The sequence below is a fragment of the Callithrix jacchus genome, chromosome 2 (assembly GCF_049354715.1).
Source record: "Callithrix jacchus isolate 240 chromosome 2, calJac240_pri, whole genome shotgun sequence".
Taxonomy (NCBI): domain Eukaryota; kingdom Metazoa; phylum Chordata; class Mammalia; order Primates; family Cebidae; genus Callithrix; species Callithrix jacchus.
Window position 1 is genome coordinate 135,528,191 of NC_133503.1, and position 20,221 is coordinate 135,548,411.

Sequence of the window (20,221 nt, forward strand, 5' to 3'; positions counted from 1 at the left end):
ACTACTTCACTTGTAAAGTTTGTAAAAATAAAAGACTACAAATGACATGTTTGTAAACTTTTGGACTGGTTCAATAAATTACATTATATCCACACACTCTGGCATAAAAAGAATGAAGATCTTTAATTACTTGTACAGAAAGACGTGCAAGTTATATTAACTGAAAAAAAAATCCAAACAGCAAAACAATTTCTCCTATTGGGGTTAAAAGAAAAAGTGAACAGGAACATGCAAGTTTTTTGCTTTTATATGCACGTTATATGAATGTAAAACAGAAAGCTGGATGGCAAGAGCAACAAAATAGAAGGGAGATTATTTCATAACCTTTTGTAGTTTAAAAATAATAAATATTAAAATATTAAAATTTTAAATAAAAATGATATTCAAATGATTTTCTTTGAAACAGAAAGTTAAAAGATCATTAAATTACACATATCAAAAGAAATAAGAAACATACCTTTGTGGCTTCCATTATAATTTTGTTAATTTTCTCTTTATCTAATCCTTCCATTCCTGCTTTATTATCATTAAGTCCCATCCTAAGCAGAAGATCATCTTTGTAACTGTCATTCTTCTCCTTTGTGTCATCCATGGTATAAACTTACCTGAAAAAACATGAAGATAAATACTGCTTTTAAAACCATCTGTGGCCGGATGCAGTGGCTCACACTTGTAATCCAAGCACTTTCAGAATCCAAGGCAGGTGGATTGCCTGAGCTCAGGAGTTGGAGACCAGCCTAGGCAACACGGTGAAACCCTGTCTCCACTAAAATACAAAAAATTAGCTGGGCATGTCTATAATCCCAGCACTTTGGGAGGCTAAGGTAGAAGGATTGCTTGAGGCCAGGAGTTCATCACTAGCCTGGGCATGTGCCTGTAGTCCCAGGCTGAGGCAGGAGAGTTACTTGAACCTGAGAGGTAGAGGTTGCAATGAGCCGAGATGGCACAACTGCCCTCCAGCCTGGGTAACAGAGCGAGAATCGCCTCAAAACAAAGCAAAACAAAACAAGAAAACCCATCTGTTGGAGGGAGGGGCGGGGACACCATGTACCTCCATTATGCATCAACAAAAAATGTTTTTAAAACATTAAATGATATAGAAATCAGCAAAACAAAAATTTAAATGACAGCTAAGAATTTTTAGCTACTAAAAATTATACTCAGATTTTTAAAATTACAGTTGACTCTTAGACAACACAGGTTTGAACAGAGAGGATCCACTTACATTTGAATTTCTTCCGCCTGTCACCCTTAAGACAGCAAGATCAACCCCACTGCTTTCTCCTCCTTAGATTATTCAGTGTGAAGACAATGAAGATGAAGATCTTTATGATCCACTTCCACTTAGTGAATAGTAAATATATTTTGTCTCCTTTATGATTTTCTTAATAATATTTTCCTTTCTCTGGCTTTCTTGTAAAAATAGAGTACAGAATACATATAACATACAATATGTATTAATCAACTATATATCTTATTAGTAAGGCTTCTGGTTAACAATAGGTTATAAGTAGTTTTGTTCTTGAGTCAAAAGTTGTATGTGAATTTTTGATTGTGCTTGGGCAGGGTCCCTAGCACCTATGGTATTCAAGGGTCATCTGTACTATCAAAAGATTATGATATTCTTGGAAGGAAGAAAGGAATTAGCATTTTCTGTATGCTCTGTTCTAGCTACTATGCTTAGGGACACTACATGTGAGGGCCATAATAGCCTTGAAAGATAGATATTATTCTCCATTCAAAAAGACAACAAACCTGAGACTTAGAACATGTCTGTTGACACAAATTTGCTCATAAGTGGCAACACATGTGTTGGAACCCAGGTATCAGTCAAAAACTTAAGTTTCCACCCAGATTAAAACATGGTTTAGAAATACAGAATAATACTTCCTCTACTACACATGTCAAGCTCAAGTGCATTTATTATCTACTGTAGGCAGATCTCCATTTTTAAGGCAATGAAAAAAATACAGAAAAATATTACCTAGAAAGTAAGTCACCTCTAAGGTTAAAAAAATCCTTTCAAATAATAATTCTTTAATATCTTTACATACTTCTTTATAGTTTACCTTCAGATACATTAGCTTTTAAAGATATTTTACAACCATGCAAAACAGATCTGGTTATTCTCATAATAGGGAGAAAAAAATGAGAACTTCAGCAAGATTAAATGGATTGCCCATCATAACTGTTAGTAAGTAGAAGAAGTGGGATTTGAATGCAAGCCTTCTTATTTCAACTCTGATGCAGACTCCATGACATCATGGTTGCCTCCAATTTGGGGTTCATGTATGCTACAAATAAGTGGTCAGGTGAACAGTTGTCATGAATCTACAACAAATTATGATTGTGACTTATTTATACGATTTAGAGAGAGCTCATTTGCTCCACTTTGGCTTGAGGATCTTCCCTTAACAATGCTGGTTCTGTTTTTGGCACCAGCAAAGAATAAAAAGAATTTTGGGACTGTGAATACTGTGGCTATTACTGGTAGTTCCACTAGGAAAAAAAGTGTACATCTTGGTAGTTCTCAAACTTTGCTGCACATTAGGCCCACCTGGAGAGCTGTGAAGCCAAAGCTCATCTGATAACAAATAAATCAAAAGGTATGGGAGCAGGAGCTACACAATATTTTAAAGAGATGCCTAGGTAATTCCAATGTGTCCCAAAGTACAGGAACCACTAGTATAGATGTTGTTTCTCAGTGCCCAGGGGAATATAGGCTAGTTTTTTGTTTTTATCATTTGATTTTTGTTTGTCTTCAACTATCATATTGAGTCCAGCCTCCCAAGTAGCTGGGACTACAGGTGCACACCACCATGCCTGGCTAATTTTTGTATTTTTAGTAGAGACGGGGTTTCATCGTGTTAGCCAGGCTGGTCTCTAACTCCTCAAGTGATCCATCTGCCTCAGCCTCCCAAAGAGCTGGGATTACAGGTGTGAGCCACTGCACCTGGCTGTTGATGTTTTTTAGAGACAGAAATGGGATGCCCAGGCTGGACTTGAATTTCTGGGCTCAAGTGATCTTCCCACCTCAGCCTCCCAAATAGCTGGGAGGCTGCACCTGTTGATGTTTTTTAGGGAAAGAAGTGGGATGCCCAGGCTGGACTTGAATTTCTAGGCTCAAGTGATCCTCCCACCTCAGCCTCCCAAATAGCTGGGATTGAAGGCGCATGCCACGACTCCTGGCTGTCTTGCCCTTTAAATAATGAAATGTATAAAAGGTAAAGAAATATTATTAATGCCTTCTCCTTATATATGATACATTAATGCCTTAGCCAAAAAAAAACTGAAAAAAGGCTAGGTGCATCATCTCATGGCTGTAATCCTAGCACTTTGTGAGGCCAAGGCAGGAGGATTGGTTAAGCCTAGGAATTCAACACCAGCTCTGGTAACACAGTGAGATTCCGTCTCTAAATGAAATCAAAAATAAAAATCAAAGTAAAATTAGCCAGGTGTGGTGATGTGCACCTGTAGTCCAAGATACTTCGGAGGATGAGTTGGGAGTTTCACTTGAACTTAGGAGGTCAAGGCCATCATGCCACTGAACTCCAGCCTGAGCAATAGAGCAAGAACCTGTCTCAATGAAACCAAACCTAACCAAAAAAACTCTTAAGAGTTGGTTTTGGTGCTTGAGTCAGAAGAACTAGGCTACAGGCAATCGTGGGACAAGGCAAAATTGTGATTGGTAGTTTTTGACTACCCTCCTGCTTTCTGATACCTAATTACCATGAAACTTTTGTCCAATTTCATAGGCATATGTTTAATATCATCTACATGTCAGTGACTTACAGGTTTACAGCACCAATCCAAATACCTGTCTGACATTTCAAGTTTAACATGTTTAAAAGTAATTTTTTAATCTGCCTCCATCCCCTCCAACCAGCTCCACTTCTGGCCTTCCTGGTCTCCACTGAGGGCAACTCCAATCCATTCCAGTTGCTCCTGCAAATAACCCAGGAGTCGTTTTTGACCCCTCTCTTTCTCATATACCCACCTCCAAACTATCAGGAAATCCTGTGGGCTCTGCTTTCAAAATCACCCTGAATTTAACCACTTCTCATTCTCTTCACTGCATTCACTCTCATCTGAACCACCATTATCTCTTGCTGGATTATTGCAGTAGTCTCTTAAATAAGTCTTTCTCCTTCCGCCCTTTTTTTCCTATAGCCAATTATCAACACAGTAGCACAATGGATTATTTCAAATCACAGGTAAGATCATGTCATTTTTCTGCTGAAAACTGTACAGTGCCATTCATCTCACTTGAGAATAAAACCACAAGTCCTTAAAATGACCTTCAAGGCCCTGTGGAATCTGGATCCCTGCTACCTGTCTACTCTCCTGTCTGTCTAATATTCTGCCTTGCACATTACTCTATGTCCACACTGGTCTCTGTGCTGTTGCTCAACTCTCTGAGGTACACTGTAATCTTGAGGTCTTTTTGCACTATGTTCTTCTCCTGGAGGGTTCTTATGCCAGACGTCCTCTTGACTAAACTCCCACGTTTCCAAGCCTTTGCTTAAATGTCAATGAGGGCCTACCCTGACCTCCCTCTTTAAAATTATAGCCTAATTACCCCTCTCACCTGCTCTTCCCAATGCCCTATTTTTTTTCACAGCTCTTATTTCTAAGATATGTTATGTTTACTGTCTATCTCCCCTGTGAAAATGTAAGCTCCATGAAGACAGGGAACTCATTTTCTTTTTTTCTTTTCAATGATATATCCAAAACACCTCAAATAATGCTTGGCATAGGGTAGGTGCTCAACAGATATTTGTTGAATGACTGAACAATCTCAGTTTATATCATTGTTCTCATTCTCTAATTCACAAAGCAAGATCACATAATCACAGTAAAAATCAGGAGAAAAACTGGTTTTTGAAGCTAATAATTTAAAAATACTTGTAGTGTTTCCTTGTTTCAACATTAAACATGTACTGATAAGTATATGTGCTAAATAACCTCCCAGTTTACAAACCTTATTTTCCTCAGATATTTGATGTGCAAATTGATTTATCAAAGACTTTAGGGACTTGTATTAGAATATTTAAGAGTCTACTTTACATTTATTCTTATGGAGATTATGTTGTATAATTTACTTGATTAAATCCTTTTCTTTCTTTCTTTTTTTTTTTTTTTGAGACAGAGTCTCGCTCTATCGCCAAGCTGGAGTATAGTGGCACAATACCGGCTCACTGCAACTTCCGTTTTCCAGTTTCAAGCAATTCTCCTGCCTCAGCCTCCCGAGTAGATGAGACCACAAGCACGCACCGCCATGCCCGGCTAATTTTTTGTACTTTTAGTACAGACGGGGTTTCACCATGTTGGCCAGGATGGTCTTGATCTCTTGACCTCGTGATCTGCCCGCCTTGGTCTCCCAAAGTGCTGGGATTACAGGCGTGAGCCACCGCGCCCGGTAATCCTTTTCAATTATTTGTAAACCAAAGAAAAAACATTGGACAACAAAGGTAATAAACAACATACTAAGGTTTAATATATTGGGATCATTATGAGTTTCTTTTAGCACTATCATTTATGTCACTGTACTGAGCCTGCTTTCGTTTTTCATTGGTTAGTATTTATTTTTTCAGATTTCCAAAATCTGTCATTAGTCCTGATTACCCTTGTTTTTCCCATTAGTTCTTCAATGAGTTTCTTTTTCTAGAAATCCTTAAATTGAAAGCGAGCTCCTAGTAGAGATGATCATATAATACCACAAAGTATAATGATTTTTCTGTATTTTCCTGGAAAAGAAGATTTTGTTCTACTTCATATGGCCTTGTGAGGTCAGCAAATAATGTAAGTGCCTAGTATAGTATCTGGCACCTAAGTGTTCAGTCAATAGTTGTCATTACTATTAAAGTTAAGGCCAGGCCATGTATAGTGGCTCAGGCATGTAATTCTAGAACTTTGAGAGGCCAAGGCAGGAGGATTCCTTGAGGCCAGTGATCTGAGACCACACTGGGCAACAAAACAAGACCCCATCTCCACAAAAAATTTTAGAGTGAGCTACAATTGTGTTACTACATTCCAGTCTGGGCAACAGTGAGACCCTTTCTCTAAAATAATAATAATAATAATAATAAAATAAAGCCAAATGCGTATAACTGTGAAAATCACTGGTCTCACTTTTCCTAATTCTCTCCCTTTACAATGAAGACCAGAGACTATACAAAGGAACAGGGTACAATGTAAGTATTCCCAAGAAAAAGCCAAAGTTCACAGATATTACAGATGAATTTTTGTTTTGTTTTGCTTCCAAATTAGTATTTTTCCTATGATCACTAGGCAGTATCATATCCAGAGTCCAAAATCCTATGAATGGACATAACTGAGACTTTATAAACAAGTTTTTTTTGAAGAGGAAATGATCAAACATCTTTATAGCCTGATATTACAGAATAAGTTTGTTTAACTTCAGCTCAGAAGCACAAAGAGGAACAAACTCTGAGCATATTGGTTTAAAAGGACACTTTCAAACACAACTCAAAGGAACAAACTCTGAGCATATTGGTTTAAAAGGACACTTTCTCTGAAAATACTCAGATTCTTTCCTGTCTAATTCTACCACTGACTACTCAGGTTACTAGTTAAAAATATAAGGCACAGCAGTGACTCATGCCTGTAATCCCAGCACTTTGGTAGGCCAAGGTGGGTGGATAACCTGAAGTCAGGAATTTGAGACCAGCTTGGCCAACACGGTGAAACCCTATCTCTAATAAAAATACAAAATTAGCCAGGTGTGGTGGCACACACCTGTAGTCCCAGCTACTTGGAAGGCTGAGAAGGAGAATCGCTTGAACCCAGGAGGCAGAGGCTTCAGTGGACCGAGACTACACCACTGCACTCTAGCCTGGGCCAGACAGAATGAGACTCTGTCTCAAAAAAAAAAAAAAAAGATACACACACACACACACACACATACACATATTTATACACACACATATAAGGCAAACTTTTGTTTCGGGTGGTAAAGATGGAAACAGGATTTTTTTTTAATTTTTATTTTTTATTGCATTTTAGGTTTTGGGGTACATGTGAAGAACATGCAAAATTGCTGCATAGGTATACACATGACAGCAATTTTTTGCTGCCTTCCTCCCCATCACCTATGTCTGGCATTTCTCCCCATGCTATCTCTCCCCAACTCCCTACCCCCTGCTGTCCCTCCCCAACTCCCTACCCCCTATGTCCCTCTCAACAAACCCCAGTCTGTGATGCTGATAGACTGGACAGGGAAAATGTGGCACATATTCACCATGGAATACTATGCAGCCACAAAAAAATGATGAGTTTGTGTCCTTTGTAGGGACATGGATGAACCTGGAAACCATCTTTCTCAGCAAACTGACACAAGAACAGAAAATCAAACACCGCATGTTCTCACTCGTAGGTGGGTGTTGAACAATGAAACTTAGGATTTTTAAGAAGGAATTCTAAGGAAAAAGTTTTAGTGTGGTAGGGGTCCTCCTACCTATAAAATGTAAACAAAACTATGTAGAAAATATCACACTGTGATCAGTCACCTGGAATTAATCTACCAGAAAATACGTAAAATATACCAAAAGCAATAAGAGAGAAGGGGAGGGGGAAAAGGGGAGAGAGAGAGAGAAAAAGAGAGAGGTAAGAAGTATGAATATGAAAAGCTAAACTACAGTAAGTTCCTATGTGGAGCTTGTTTCCTATTTCTAATACACTGTAAGTAATCAAATGTAATAATTTCCTCAGAAAACCTTTACTAAACTTAAGAACAAACACTATTTTAAATCTTCCAAATATTCAAATATTTAGTACTTTGAACAGATTAAGTACCCAACACAAAATTTCAGACTGTGATTAAATGTTCTGTTTACTCTCCATAAATACAATTAATCGAATTAGGAATATTACCCTACATTTAAAGTAGTAAGTTTCAAACCAATACATCTTATATGATCTACTTTAAAATTTACTTTTTCAGTTTCGTTTATTGTAAAAATACTTTTTGAAATTTCAAGAAAATAAAAAATCACAATCTCAAGACTTTAATACATTATTTTTCCATGTTTGTCAGTTATTTTACAAACAGATACATAAAAACAAACATGGAAACCATATGGCCACAATTTTTATGTGACAAGAATAAAAGTACAGGTGCAACTTTGAATTTTTAGCTTTAGCTTTTAATATTTTTGCAAAATAAAAGGCAAAAACTTTCAAAAATATTTTAGACTGGATTTGAAAGATTTTCTCATTTATATGTGTCACTGAGAGAAATAACAGAAATAATGAAACTCCATAGAACCTAAACCAAGAATATATATGCTAAAAGAAAACTCAAGTTTTTTTTTTTACCAGAGACAAAAGGCCTGTCTTGTGAGAACCATGCCTATATTCTCTTCTGACTTTTTCCTTTTTCTATTCATTTAATTGGTTCTAATGAAGAAGAATGGGACAGAGGGCAATTTAAAAACCTATACTCTATTTCATCCTAAAGACATTAAATTCACTCTTATAGAACAATAAGCAGAAATTATTTTCTTTTGACAGAATGAACATATTCTGATATAAACATATTACCTACTGTGTCAATTCAGAGGCAAATTCCCCAAACCCCAAGTTTTTAAGTTTCTATTTGGATGATGAGTTGCATATTTTATAAAAATTCTTTCAGGTTCTTTAACAATGAAAACTTTAACTCAGAAATAAACATACTTAAGACATTTAATAATTGTGAAAATTTAAGTTTTTATCTTATAGAAGTTGATTGTTTCTTGGAATGTTGACTCAACATGAAGGAGATAGGCTGGGAGTTTATTTCTTTGGGCACTAGATATCAGCAAAAATATCTATCTATAAAAAAGGGATGCTAAACAAACTAATTTTGTTTCAGTAAAGTGCACTGGTCTTAAGGGACAGTTCATACTATGTCCTTAGAAAAGGAGAAAACGTTTCTCCTGTAGTACCTTTTTTGGTACTGTTTTTTAAGTTCTATAATCTAGAATATTATGATTTTAATATAAAATTAGGACAGGTGCAGTGGCTCAGGGCTGTGATTACAGCACTTTGGGAGGCTAAGTGTGGAAGGACCACTTCAGGTTAGGAACTCAAGACCAGCCTGGGCGACATAGTGAGACCCTGTCTTTATAAAAAAATAACCAGCCAGGTGTGTTGACATGTACCTATAGTCCTAGCTTCTCGGGATCCTGAGGCAGGAGGATCACTTGAGCCCAGGAGTTGGAGGCTGCAGTGAGCCATGGTTATGCCACTGCACTCCAGCCTGTGCAATAAAGCAAGAGTTTTTAAGAAACGGGGTGATAAGACCTGTGTCTTAAAAAAAAAAATTACAACAGAAGCCAGGATAATAGGTTAGCATTACACTACAAGTAAGAAATTGAGATATTGTACTATTTATCTCTACACTCCGCTACACACTATTGGAAGGAAGATATCTAATAAAATCAAAAAGAATTGTATAAACTATTATTATTTTCCTGTCCTGGAAAAATGATCCTTTCAATTGTCCCCTTTGCCATACTGCTCCTAAGTTTCTTCTGAGTTCTAACCTTGATATTGTTTCTTGATCCACCGCTACTGATTTTTTAGTTTTCTTACAGTTTTAATAGTGTATGGTAGGGGTTTAAAACCCCTTAGCAACATAACTGTTCAGATAAATTTTAGATTAAAAACCTCAAATATTTTCTTAGATCTCTTTTCTACTAATGCTACTCTACAGCTCTTCTATAATTTCTTCATATGTATTCTATCACTAATATAAAAGAATAAATGGATAGCCTACAAAAAAGGGGAACACTCATAGTAACCTTCATTGATTTGATTCTCCAAATTCCTTAGAAGTATGTATGCAGGCAAGGGGTGGTGGTTTATTCCTGTAATCCCAGCCCTTTGCGGTGCTGAGGTGGGAGTATTGCTTGAGCCCAGGGTTTTGAGACCAGCCCCAGCAACAGAGTGAGACCCCCGTTTCTACAAAAAAAATTTTTAAATTAGCTGGGCATAGTGGTGTGGGCCCGTAATCCCAGCTACTCAGGAGGCTGAGGCAGGAGAACTGCTTGAATACAGGAGGCGGAGGTTGCAGTGAGCCAAGATGCGCCACTGCACCCCAGCCTGGGCAACGAGAAAAAAACTCTCAAAAAAAAAAAACAAATGAAAACACTTAAACCCATATTACATAAAAAGCATTTGATACTAAACAATGACATCTAGGATTTATACTAAATTAGTAAAAATATTCTCAATTGATGAGATGAATGTTAGGGCTTTTTAGAATTTAGTAGGTTTTCTGGTCTTCACCAGAAAGCTCCCACCACCCTGCTCCTTCAAAAATTGATGAGATGATATCTTTCTCACCTTTGAGATACCATAACTTGGTTTTTATTTGGTAATTTTTTTTTGGAAGTTTCAAAAAACACTAATGGAAGGTTTATGAAAAAGAGCATCAGTTATCACAATATGTGGTTTATGTTAGCTTAATATGTGGTTTATGTTAGCTTAATTTTTTTCATAAAAGAAAAAGCAGTCCAGATTACTGATAACTTTTTTAAAATTAATGAGATCTAAATATGCTGTTTAAGATGACTTTTAAAAAGTTTAGCCCCAAAGAGGCATTATGATATACTGCAAGAAGTACATGCTTTGAAACCAGATAGACCTGGATTTAAATTTAAACTCTGAAACTTAGCTAGCTGTTAGCTGTGTCTTCCGGGAAAATTTAAGTTATTTCAAAGACTATGAATCTTGGTATTATGGTTTGTAAAACTTACTTTCCAGGGTTGTTGAGGCTTAAATGTGTGATAACATGCACCTCAACAACACACAATAAGCATATATTAGATGTGAATTCTCTCCACTCACTTTCATTCTTACTTATTTCTCTAAAATGTGATCAAGCCCACAGGGCTGGCCGCAAATATTAGCATGTAATAATTGAGAAATCACAGAATACCAACAAAAATCTTTATTACTAAATAAATGACAAGTGAAAAAATATCACTCTCTATCCCCTGCCACACACACATACACAAAGTACCAACTAACTTTAGGGAAGTAAGAAAAAACAAATGGTACCTACTCCATAAAAATGCATTCACTTGTCAAGTTTCATTAATATAAAGTGTTTTTACATGTATTCCAGACAGTCATAGATATGACTTTTAAATCAGTCATTCCAAGCACATTATGACAATGCATTAACACAGTTAAACATCAGGATATCAAATTCAACATTAGGTATTAGTTTCAAAATTTATATGTGTCTAAATTTGATTATCTTTTTTTTTTTTTTTGAGACAGAGTCTCACTCTGTTGCCCAGGCTGGAGTGCAGTGATGTGATCTCGGCTCACTGGCAACCTCAATTCAAGCAATTCTCCTTTCTCAGCTTCCTGAGTAGCTGGGATTACAGGCATATACAACCAAGCCCAGCTAATTGTTGTATTTTTATTAGAGATGGGGTTTCACCATGGTAGTCAGGCTGGTTTCAAACTCCCGACCTCGGGTGATCTGCTTGTCTTGGCCTCCCAAAGTGCTGGGATTACAGATGGGAGCTACTTTACCTGGCCTAAATTTGGTTATCTTAACATGTTTTTTTAATTTAAATTAAACTAAAATACCTGGATTTGAATTTTAGGATAATGTCAATGTTAAAGCTCTAAAAGCCAAGAAAAAGTCTTCCTTTGTTGGTTTTGGCTCTGTAACTATAATTTCTAAAAAGTCAAAATAATCATCTTTATTAAAAGGCAAGAGCTTAAATTTATCAGATCAGAATTTTAAATCATAATGGCATTAGCCTATTGGCAAAGCCCACTGAATTAATATTTTTGAGAAAAACCACTTGCCCAATGCCAATAAATTGTTTAAGGCTAATTCTGACACTGTTGTGTGCACATGGTATATAGCATTATGAAAATTCATAAAGTGTTAACAGCAACCTCCAGCATATAAAGCACTTATTTCTATACTACAAAATGCACTAGAAAATAAAATTACTGCAAAGAAAATATCCATTTTCTAACACTACTAAAATAATTATTATAAAATATATGTTTTCTAACACTACTAAAATAATTACTTTCAGTAATACTTCACAGATGCTAGGAAAAGCAAGAAAGATAGAACAAACTAATGCCATAATGTGCAATTAAGAGACTTGCTTTTAACAAATAGAATACAGCAGAAGCAGAAGTGATGGAATGTAACATCCAAAAATGAGTTAGCTTAGTGGGGCCAAGATGGCAGACTAGAAGCAGCTCATGTGCACTGCTCTCACAGAGAATAAGCAAAACAGCTAATGAACACTGATCCTGCAGGCTGATCATTTGAGAAACAATGTTGAGGTCTATCAAGGCAGCAGGGGAACACAGAGAGCAGGAGAAATGAAGCTACATACCCTGTCTGGGCTGAGCACAGAGCCAAGAGAACCTAACCAACACTGGAAAGGGTGAGTGAGGCCTTAGGGAGATTCACACTTTCCGCGGGGTCCTGTGCAAGAGATCAGGGGAGATTTTCCCTGGCCACCTCATCTCCTCACTCCCCACGCTTCTAGACTGAGGCCACCTCATCTCCTCACGCATCCCCACTGGGATGTTTGGTAGAGGCAACTCTGAAGTCCAAGGGCCTCTACAATCCTTGGGCCCTGGAGCAGACCAGCACCAGTTTTATAGCCCCAGGAGAGGTCACAGCTGCAGTGCCTGAAAGCATTAAGATTGTTCTACTACTCCTTGCTGGATGGGGCTCAGCAACAGTTCCCAGCCCAGTGGTCCTGCTTCAGCCAGAATTTGGCCAGCCACTCCACCTAACCCTGTCACAGGTAGCCAGGCAGGTAATGCATGCTAGAGCTTCTAGCCCAGTAGTCCTGTTCTGCATGAACTCAGCTGAAGGATGTAGCTTCCTGTCAGCCCAGGAAACAACAAGACAGCAGATTACATGACCCCACCTGCCCCTGCCACTGGTAGCCAGGCAAGCAATGCTTGCAAGAGCTTCTGGCCCAGAGGCCCCACATCTGTGTGAACTCGCAGGAGGGCACACCTTCCTGTTGTCCGAGTAAATACCCAGACAGGAGAATGTGCCACCCTTACCACCACCCTTGCCTCTGGTAGCTGGGGTGGGGTGTGAGAGCGGTGGTCAACATATGCTAGAGCTTTAGCCCAGGGGTCCTGCTTCTGTGGGAACTCAGCTAGTGGTAGGCACAGTGGTGTCTGTCCCAGCAAACACCAGGAGGAAGGGTGGGTGGCTCCACCCACCCCCACCACTGGTAGTCAGGAGAGCTGTGCCTGCTAGAGCTTCTGGCCCAGTGGTGCTACTTCTGCCTGAATTTGCCGAGGGGTACGGCCTCCTGTTGCCCTGGAAACACCCAGATAGCAGAGCAGGCAATTCCACCCACCTTGCCTCTTATAGCCAGATGGGCCACATCTATTAGAACTTCCAACCCAGGGTTCCTACTTCCACCTGAACTCTGTAGGCAGGCACAACCCCATGTTTTCCCAGGAAGCACACAAATAGTAAATTAGGGCTGATGTGGCAAGAATACAGTCTGTCTGACAGCTGAGGCCCCTGATGACGAGAACACCCCCCAGAAAATGCAAGCATAGGGACAGTAATCAGAGGGGGGTCCTCCAAGACCCAGGAGCAGACTAGAATCAAAGCTAGTCAGTTGAACCTAACTTATACCATAATCAAATCCCCAAGGGCATCCAAGAAGAAAAAAGAAAAAATCCAAAGGACAGCAATATCAAAAACTGAAGGGACATCAGCCCACACAAATGAGAAAGAACCAGCACAAGAACTCTAGCAACTCAAAAGCCAGAGTGTCTTCTTACCTCCAAATGACCACACTAGTTCCCAGGCAATGGTTCTTAACTAGGCTGAAATGTTAGAAACAGAATTCAGAATATAGATAGGAACAAAGATCACTGATATAGAGGAGACAGTTAAAACCCAATCCAAGAAAACTAAGGATTAAATAAAACAGTACAGGAGGTAATAGACCAAATGGCCCTTATATGAAAGAACCAAATTCAACTGATAAAACTTGAAAAACACACCAGAAGAATTTCATAATGCAATTCCAAGTATTAATAGCAGAATCCACCAAACTGAGGAAAGAATCTCAGAGCTTGAAGACTAGCTCTCGGAAATAATCCAGTCACGCAATAATAAAGAAAAAACAATAAAGACTGAACAAAACCTCCAAGAAATATGGGATTATATTAAAAAGACCAAATCTATGACTCATCAGCAACCCTGAAAGAGAGAGAGAGAAAGTAAGCAACTTGAAAAACATATTTCAGGATACTGCCCATGAAATTTTCACCAACTTCACTAGACAGGCCAACATTCAAATTTAGGAAATGAAGAGAATCCCTGTGAAACACTGAACAAGAAAACCATCCCAAAGCACATAGTCATCAGAGTCTCCAAGGTCAAAATGAAAGAAAAAAATGTTAAAGGTAACTAGAGAGAAGAGGCAGGGCACCTACAAAGGGAACCCCATTAAATGGCTAACAGCAGACTTGTCAGCAGAAACCTTATTGGCCAGAAGAGATTGGGGTCCTATATTCAGCATTCTTTAAAAAAAATTTTCAATCAAGAATTCCATATCCAGCCAAACTAAGCTTCGCAAGCAAAGGAGAAATAAGATCCTTTTCAGACAAGCAAATGCTAATTGAATTAATTACCACCATACCTGCCTTACTGAGGTCCTGAAGGAAGTGCTAAATATGGAAAGGAAAGACTGTTAGTGGACACTACAAAAACACATTTAACTCCACAGACTAGTGACATTATAAAAGAGCCACACAAACAAGTCTCATAATAACCAACTAACAACATGACTGCATCAAATTTGCAAACATCAATACTAACCTTGAATGCACACCACAATTAAAAGCCAGAATGATAACTTGGCTAAAGAAGCAAAACCCAGTGGTACACTGTCTTCAGTAGACCCATCTCACATGCAATGACACCCATAGATTCAAAGTAAAAGGATGAAGAAAAATCTATAAAGCAAATAGAATTCAGAAAAAAAGCATGGATTGCTATTGTAATTTCGACAAAACAGACTTTAAATAAACAAAGATCAAAAAAGACAAGGAGGAGCATTACATAATGGCCAAGGGCTCAATTCAAAAAAAGGATCTAACTTTCCTAAATGTATATGCACTCAACACAGGAGCACGCAGACTCATAAAGCAAGTTCTTAGAGACCTATGAAGAGACTGAGATAACAACACAATAATAGTGGGAGATTTTAACACCCCACTGATATTAGACATCTCATCAAGGTGAAAAACTAACAAAAATATTCAGGATCTGAACTCTACATACGACCAAATGGACTCAGTGACATCTACAGAACTCTCCACCCCTAATCAACAGAATACACATCTTTTCATCGGCACATGGCACATACTTCAAAATAGACCACACAATTGGCATAAAACAATCCTCAGCAAATTCAAAAATACCAAAATCATACTAACCACGTTCTCTTATCACAGTGTAACAAAAATATAAATAAATGCTAAGAAAATCATTCAAAACCACAGAATTGCATAGAAAGTAACCTGCTCCTGAATTTTTTCTAAGCAAATAATGAAATTAAGGCAGAAATAAAAAAATTCTTTGAAACTAACAAGAAAAAAGATACAATGTACCAGAATCTCTTAAACACAGCCAAAGCAGTGTTAAGAGGGAAGTTTATAGCATGAAATTACTTTTTTCTTCTTTTTTCTTACATCAAAAAAAAAAAAAGAAAAAAGTAAGATCTCAAATAAGCAACCTAAAATCACAATTACAGAAACTAGAAAAACTAGAGCAAACCAACACTAAGGGTAGCAGAAGACAAGAAATAACCAAAATCAGAGCTTAACTGAAGGAAACTGATATGTGAAAAGCCATACAAAAGATCAGTGAATCCAGAAGTAGGTTATTTCAAAGAATTAGTAAGACAGATAAACCACTATCTAGACTAATAATGAAAAAAGGAGAGAAGAGCCAATGATAAAAGGAGAGAAGAGCCTAATAAACACAATTTAAAATGACAAAGGGTATGTTACTAGGGACCCCACAGAAATACAAAAAATCATCAGAGGCCATTATGAATGAGACGTCAACCACCACCTGAGGAAGTCTGACCTGCAGACCCAGACTCAACAACAGATGAATGAATGCATTTTCGCACCATTACAGTGATACAAATGGGCTAGGGATGGCCGTTGGCTGCTTTCAGAGGGCAAAATGCAACCTATTGACCAAAACCCTCTGTCCATCCACACATTTATTCCATCAAGATTTTACAACAGAGGTTCTAAGTTAACACACTTGTGGATAGTTAACATGGTTAAAAGAGTGGTTTTATGAATGATAAAAGCTTTAAGTTCTGGGCACAGAGTAAACACTATTAACAGGTAATTCCCCTTTGATCTCCCACTCAGAGGGCTATCCAGCACAAAGTTTACATGAATAAACAGTTAGAGACAAAGGGATGTGGAGTAAACAGACTTAACTGGGAAAGCCTGGTCACTATCTTCTCCCTAGCTTAATGGACCAGCCAGCCACCTTTGGCCTGCTCCAATAAAACCTTTCAGCCTTCGAAACAGTTTAAGACTAATCTATAACTTTTCCTAATATATCTTTAATATTTTGCCAGCCACCCTAAGTGAATATTCACATATGAAGACCTCTGTGCACATAAGTTAGAAAACCTAATGGCTCTATGTGCATAAAAGAAACAGACAAATTCTTGGAAAAATACATCTTCCCAAGATTGAACCAGGAAGATACTGAATCCCTGAACAGACCAATAATAAGTTCCAAACTGAATCAGGAAAAAAAACTGCCTACCAACCAGAAGAAGTCCAGGACCAGATGAATTCAAAAATTCTACTAGATGTATAAGGAAGATCTCATACCATTCCTATTAACCCTCTTCCAAAAGTTGAGGAGGCACCCCTTCATAACTTATTCTATGAGACCAGCAACATCTTGATACCAAAACCCAGCAGAGATACAATTCAAAAACTTTACACCAATATACTCGATGAACACAGATGCAAAAATACTGAACAAAATACTAGTACACAGAATCCAGCAGCACATGAAAAAGTTAATCCACAAGGGTCAAGTAGGCTCTATCCCTGGGACACAAGGTTGGCTCGACAAATGCAAATCAATGTTATTCGCCACATGAACAGACTAGAAACAAAAACCACATAATCATCTTAACAGATGCAGAAAAGGCTTTTGTTACAATTCAACATCTCTTTCTGTTAAAAACCTTCAACAAACTAGGCATTGAAGGAATATATCTGAAAATAGTAAGAGCCATCTATGAAAAACCCACAGCCAATATCATATAGAATGGGCAAAAGCTGGAAGCATTTCCCTTGAAAAATGGCAAGAGAGAAGGATGCCCTCTCACACCACTCCTATTCAACATAGTATTGGATGTCCTAGAGCCAAAGTAATCAGACAAGAGAAAGAAATAAAAGGCATACAGAAGAATAGAAAGAGAGGAATTCAATCTATCCCTCTTTGCAGACAATATCATTCTATACCTACTAAACCTCACAGTCTCAGCCCAAAATCTCTTTTTTTTTAATTTTGAGACAGGGTCTCGCTCTGTCACTCAAGCTAGAGTGCAGTGGCATGATCTTGGCTCATTGCAACCTCTGCCTCCTCGGTTCAAGTGATTCTCCTGCCTCAGCCTTCTGAGTAGCTGGGACTACAGGAAGGCACCACCACACCTGGCTAATTTTTGTATTTTTAGTAGAGACAGGGTTTCACCATGTTGCTCAGGCTGGTACTAAACTTCTGACCTCAAGCAATCCACCTGCCTCAGCCTCCCAAAATGCTGGGATTACAGGCTTGAGCCACCACACCCAACCCCTGAGAACCACAAGGTCCGCCAGAAACTGAAGGCCAAGGAGTGGGATGAGTTTCTGGCCAAGGGGAAGCAGTTTCGCATCCTGCAGCCAGTGAAAATCAGCTGCATGTGGGTGGCTGATGGGGACTGTGCAGACGAGGACCTGAAGGTGCTGCAGCAGTTTGCAGCCTGCTTCCTGGAGACCGCGCCTGCCCAGGAGCTCCATGAATATGATAAACTTCAGCAAAGCTTCAGGATACAAAATCAATGTACAAAAATCTGTAGCATTCTTATACACCAACACCCTCCAAGCTGAGAGCCAAATCAGGAATGCACTCCCATTCACAATAGCCACAAAAAGAATAAAATATCTAACCAGGTATTAAAAGGGAGGTGAAAGATCTCTACAGTGAGAATTAAAAAACACTGCTATAAGAAATCAGGGGTAACACAAACAAATGGAAAAACATTTCATGCTCCTAAATAGAATGAATCAACATTGTTAAGAGTGTCATACTGCCTAAAGCAAATTATAGATTCAGTGCTATTCCTATCAAACTATGAATGACATTCTTCAAAAAACTGTAACTAGAAATAACTATTTTAAATATCCTATGAAACCAAAAAAGAGCCTGAATAGTCAAGGTAACCCTAAGCAAAAAGAACAAAGCTGGAGGCATCACATTACCAGATTTCAAACTATGCTACAAAGATACAGAAACCAAAACAACATGGTATTGGTACCAAACAGACATACAGACCAATGGAACAGAATAGAGAGCCCAGAAGTATGACCACATGACTACAATTATTTGATCTTTGACAAAAATCAACAAAAACACGCAATGGAGAAAGAACTCTGTATTCAATAAATGGTGCTGAGATAACTGGATAGCCAGATGCATAAGACTGAACCTGGATCCTTTCATTACACTATGTACAAAAATCAACTCAAGATGGATTAAAGATTTAAATGTAAAACCTAAAACTTCAAAAACCCTGGAAGACAGCCTAGGAAATACCATTCTGGACACAAGCTTTGGCAAAGATTTCATGATGAAGATGCCAAAAGCAATTGCAATGAAAACAAAAACTGACAAATGGGACCTAATTAAACTAAAGAGGTTTTCCAAAGCAAAAGAAATTATCAACAGAATAAGCAGAACCTACAGAATGCAAGAAAATATCTGTAAACTATGCATCCAACAAAGGTCTAATATCCAGCATCTATAAGCAACTGAAACAAAATTTTAAAGCAAAAAAAGAATAATCAAGCCGGGTGCGGTGGCTCACGCCTGTAATCCTAGCATTTTGGGAGGCTGAGGTGGGTGGATCACCTGAGGTCAGGAGTTCAAGACCAGCCTGGCCATCATGGTGAAACCCCATCTTTAAAAGAAAAAAAAAAGTAAAAAAAAAAAAAAGAAGAATAATCATCCCATTCAAAAGTGGGTAAAAACATGAACAGATACTTTTCAAAAGACATACACGTGACCAACAAGCATATAAAAAAATGCTCAATATTACTAATCACTAGAGAAATGCAAATCAAAATCACAATGAGATACCACCTCCCACAGGTCAGAAATGCTATTTAAAAAAAAAAAACAAAAAATAACAGATGCTTTTGAAGTTGTAGAGAAAAGGGAACACTCATACATTATTGGTGGGAATGTAAATTAGTTCAGTCATTGTGGAAGGCAGTCTGGCAATTTCTCAAAGAACTTAAAACAGAATTATTATTTGATCTGGCCATGCCATTATTGGGTCTATATCCAAAGGAATATACATCATTCTACCATAAAAGATACATGCATGTGCATTTTCATTGCAGCACTATTCACAATAGCAAAGACATGGAATCAACCTAAATGCCTATTAATGGTAGACTGGATTTTTTTTTTAAGCGGTACATATACACAAAGGAATACTATGCAGCCATAATAATGGATGAGATCATGTCCTCTGATGCAAAATGGATGGAGCTGGAGGTCATCATCCTAAGCAAACTAACATAGAAACAGAAAACCAAAAACCACATGTTCTCACTTAAAAGTAGGAGCTAAACTTTGCGTGCACAAAGAAGGGAACAACAGACACTGGGGCCCACTTGCAGGTGGAGGGTAGGAGGAGGCAGAGGATTGAAAAACTACATATTGGGTACTATGCTTATTACCTGGGTGAAAATCTGTACACCATACCCCATGACATGCAATTTGCCTATCTAATAAACTTGTACATGTACCCCCTGAACCTAAAATAAAAGTTAAAAAAAAAAACTACAATGGTTTATAAAGGAATGTGACTTTCATTTTAGATGTTCTTATTCTCACTTGGATTACTACCTCTGGGGAAGCCAG

The 20,221-nt window shown here is 38.0% G+C and overlaps 1 protein-coding gene and 1 pseudogene across 11 annotated transcripts in view; one reads left to right on the forward strand and one right to left on the reverse strand.

Annotated features, from left to right (window-relative positions):
* POLK (DNA polymerase kappa) overlaps positions 1–20,221 on the reverse strand; it is an 88,295-nt gene that overhangs the window by 48,425 nt on the left and 19,649 nt on the right. For 5 of the 11 annotated variants that reach the window (XM_008991922.6, XM_035291384.3, XM_078365329.1 and 2 more), the window contains one exon: positions 458–605. In XM_008991922.6, coding sequence (XP_008990170.2) covers positions 458–592 — 135 coding nt within the window. In that variant the 5' untranslated portion in view covers positions 593–605. Of the gene's footprint in view, positions 1–457; positions 607–1,225; positions 1,414–20,221 lie in introns of those variants that run through there. The other 6 variants (XM_054252177.2, XM_078365324.1, XM_054252178.2 and 3 more) reach the window with 4 other exon arrangements.
* Positions 10,249–10,305, forward strand: LOC118151922 (U7 small nuclear RNA; annotated as a pseudogene).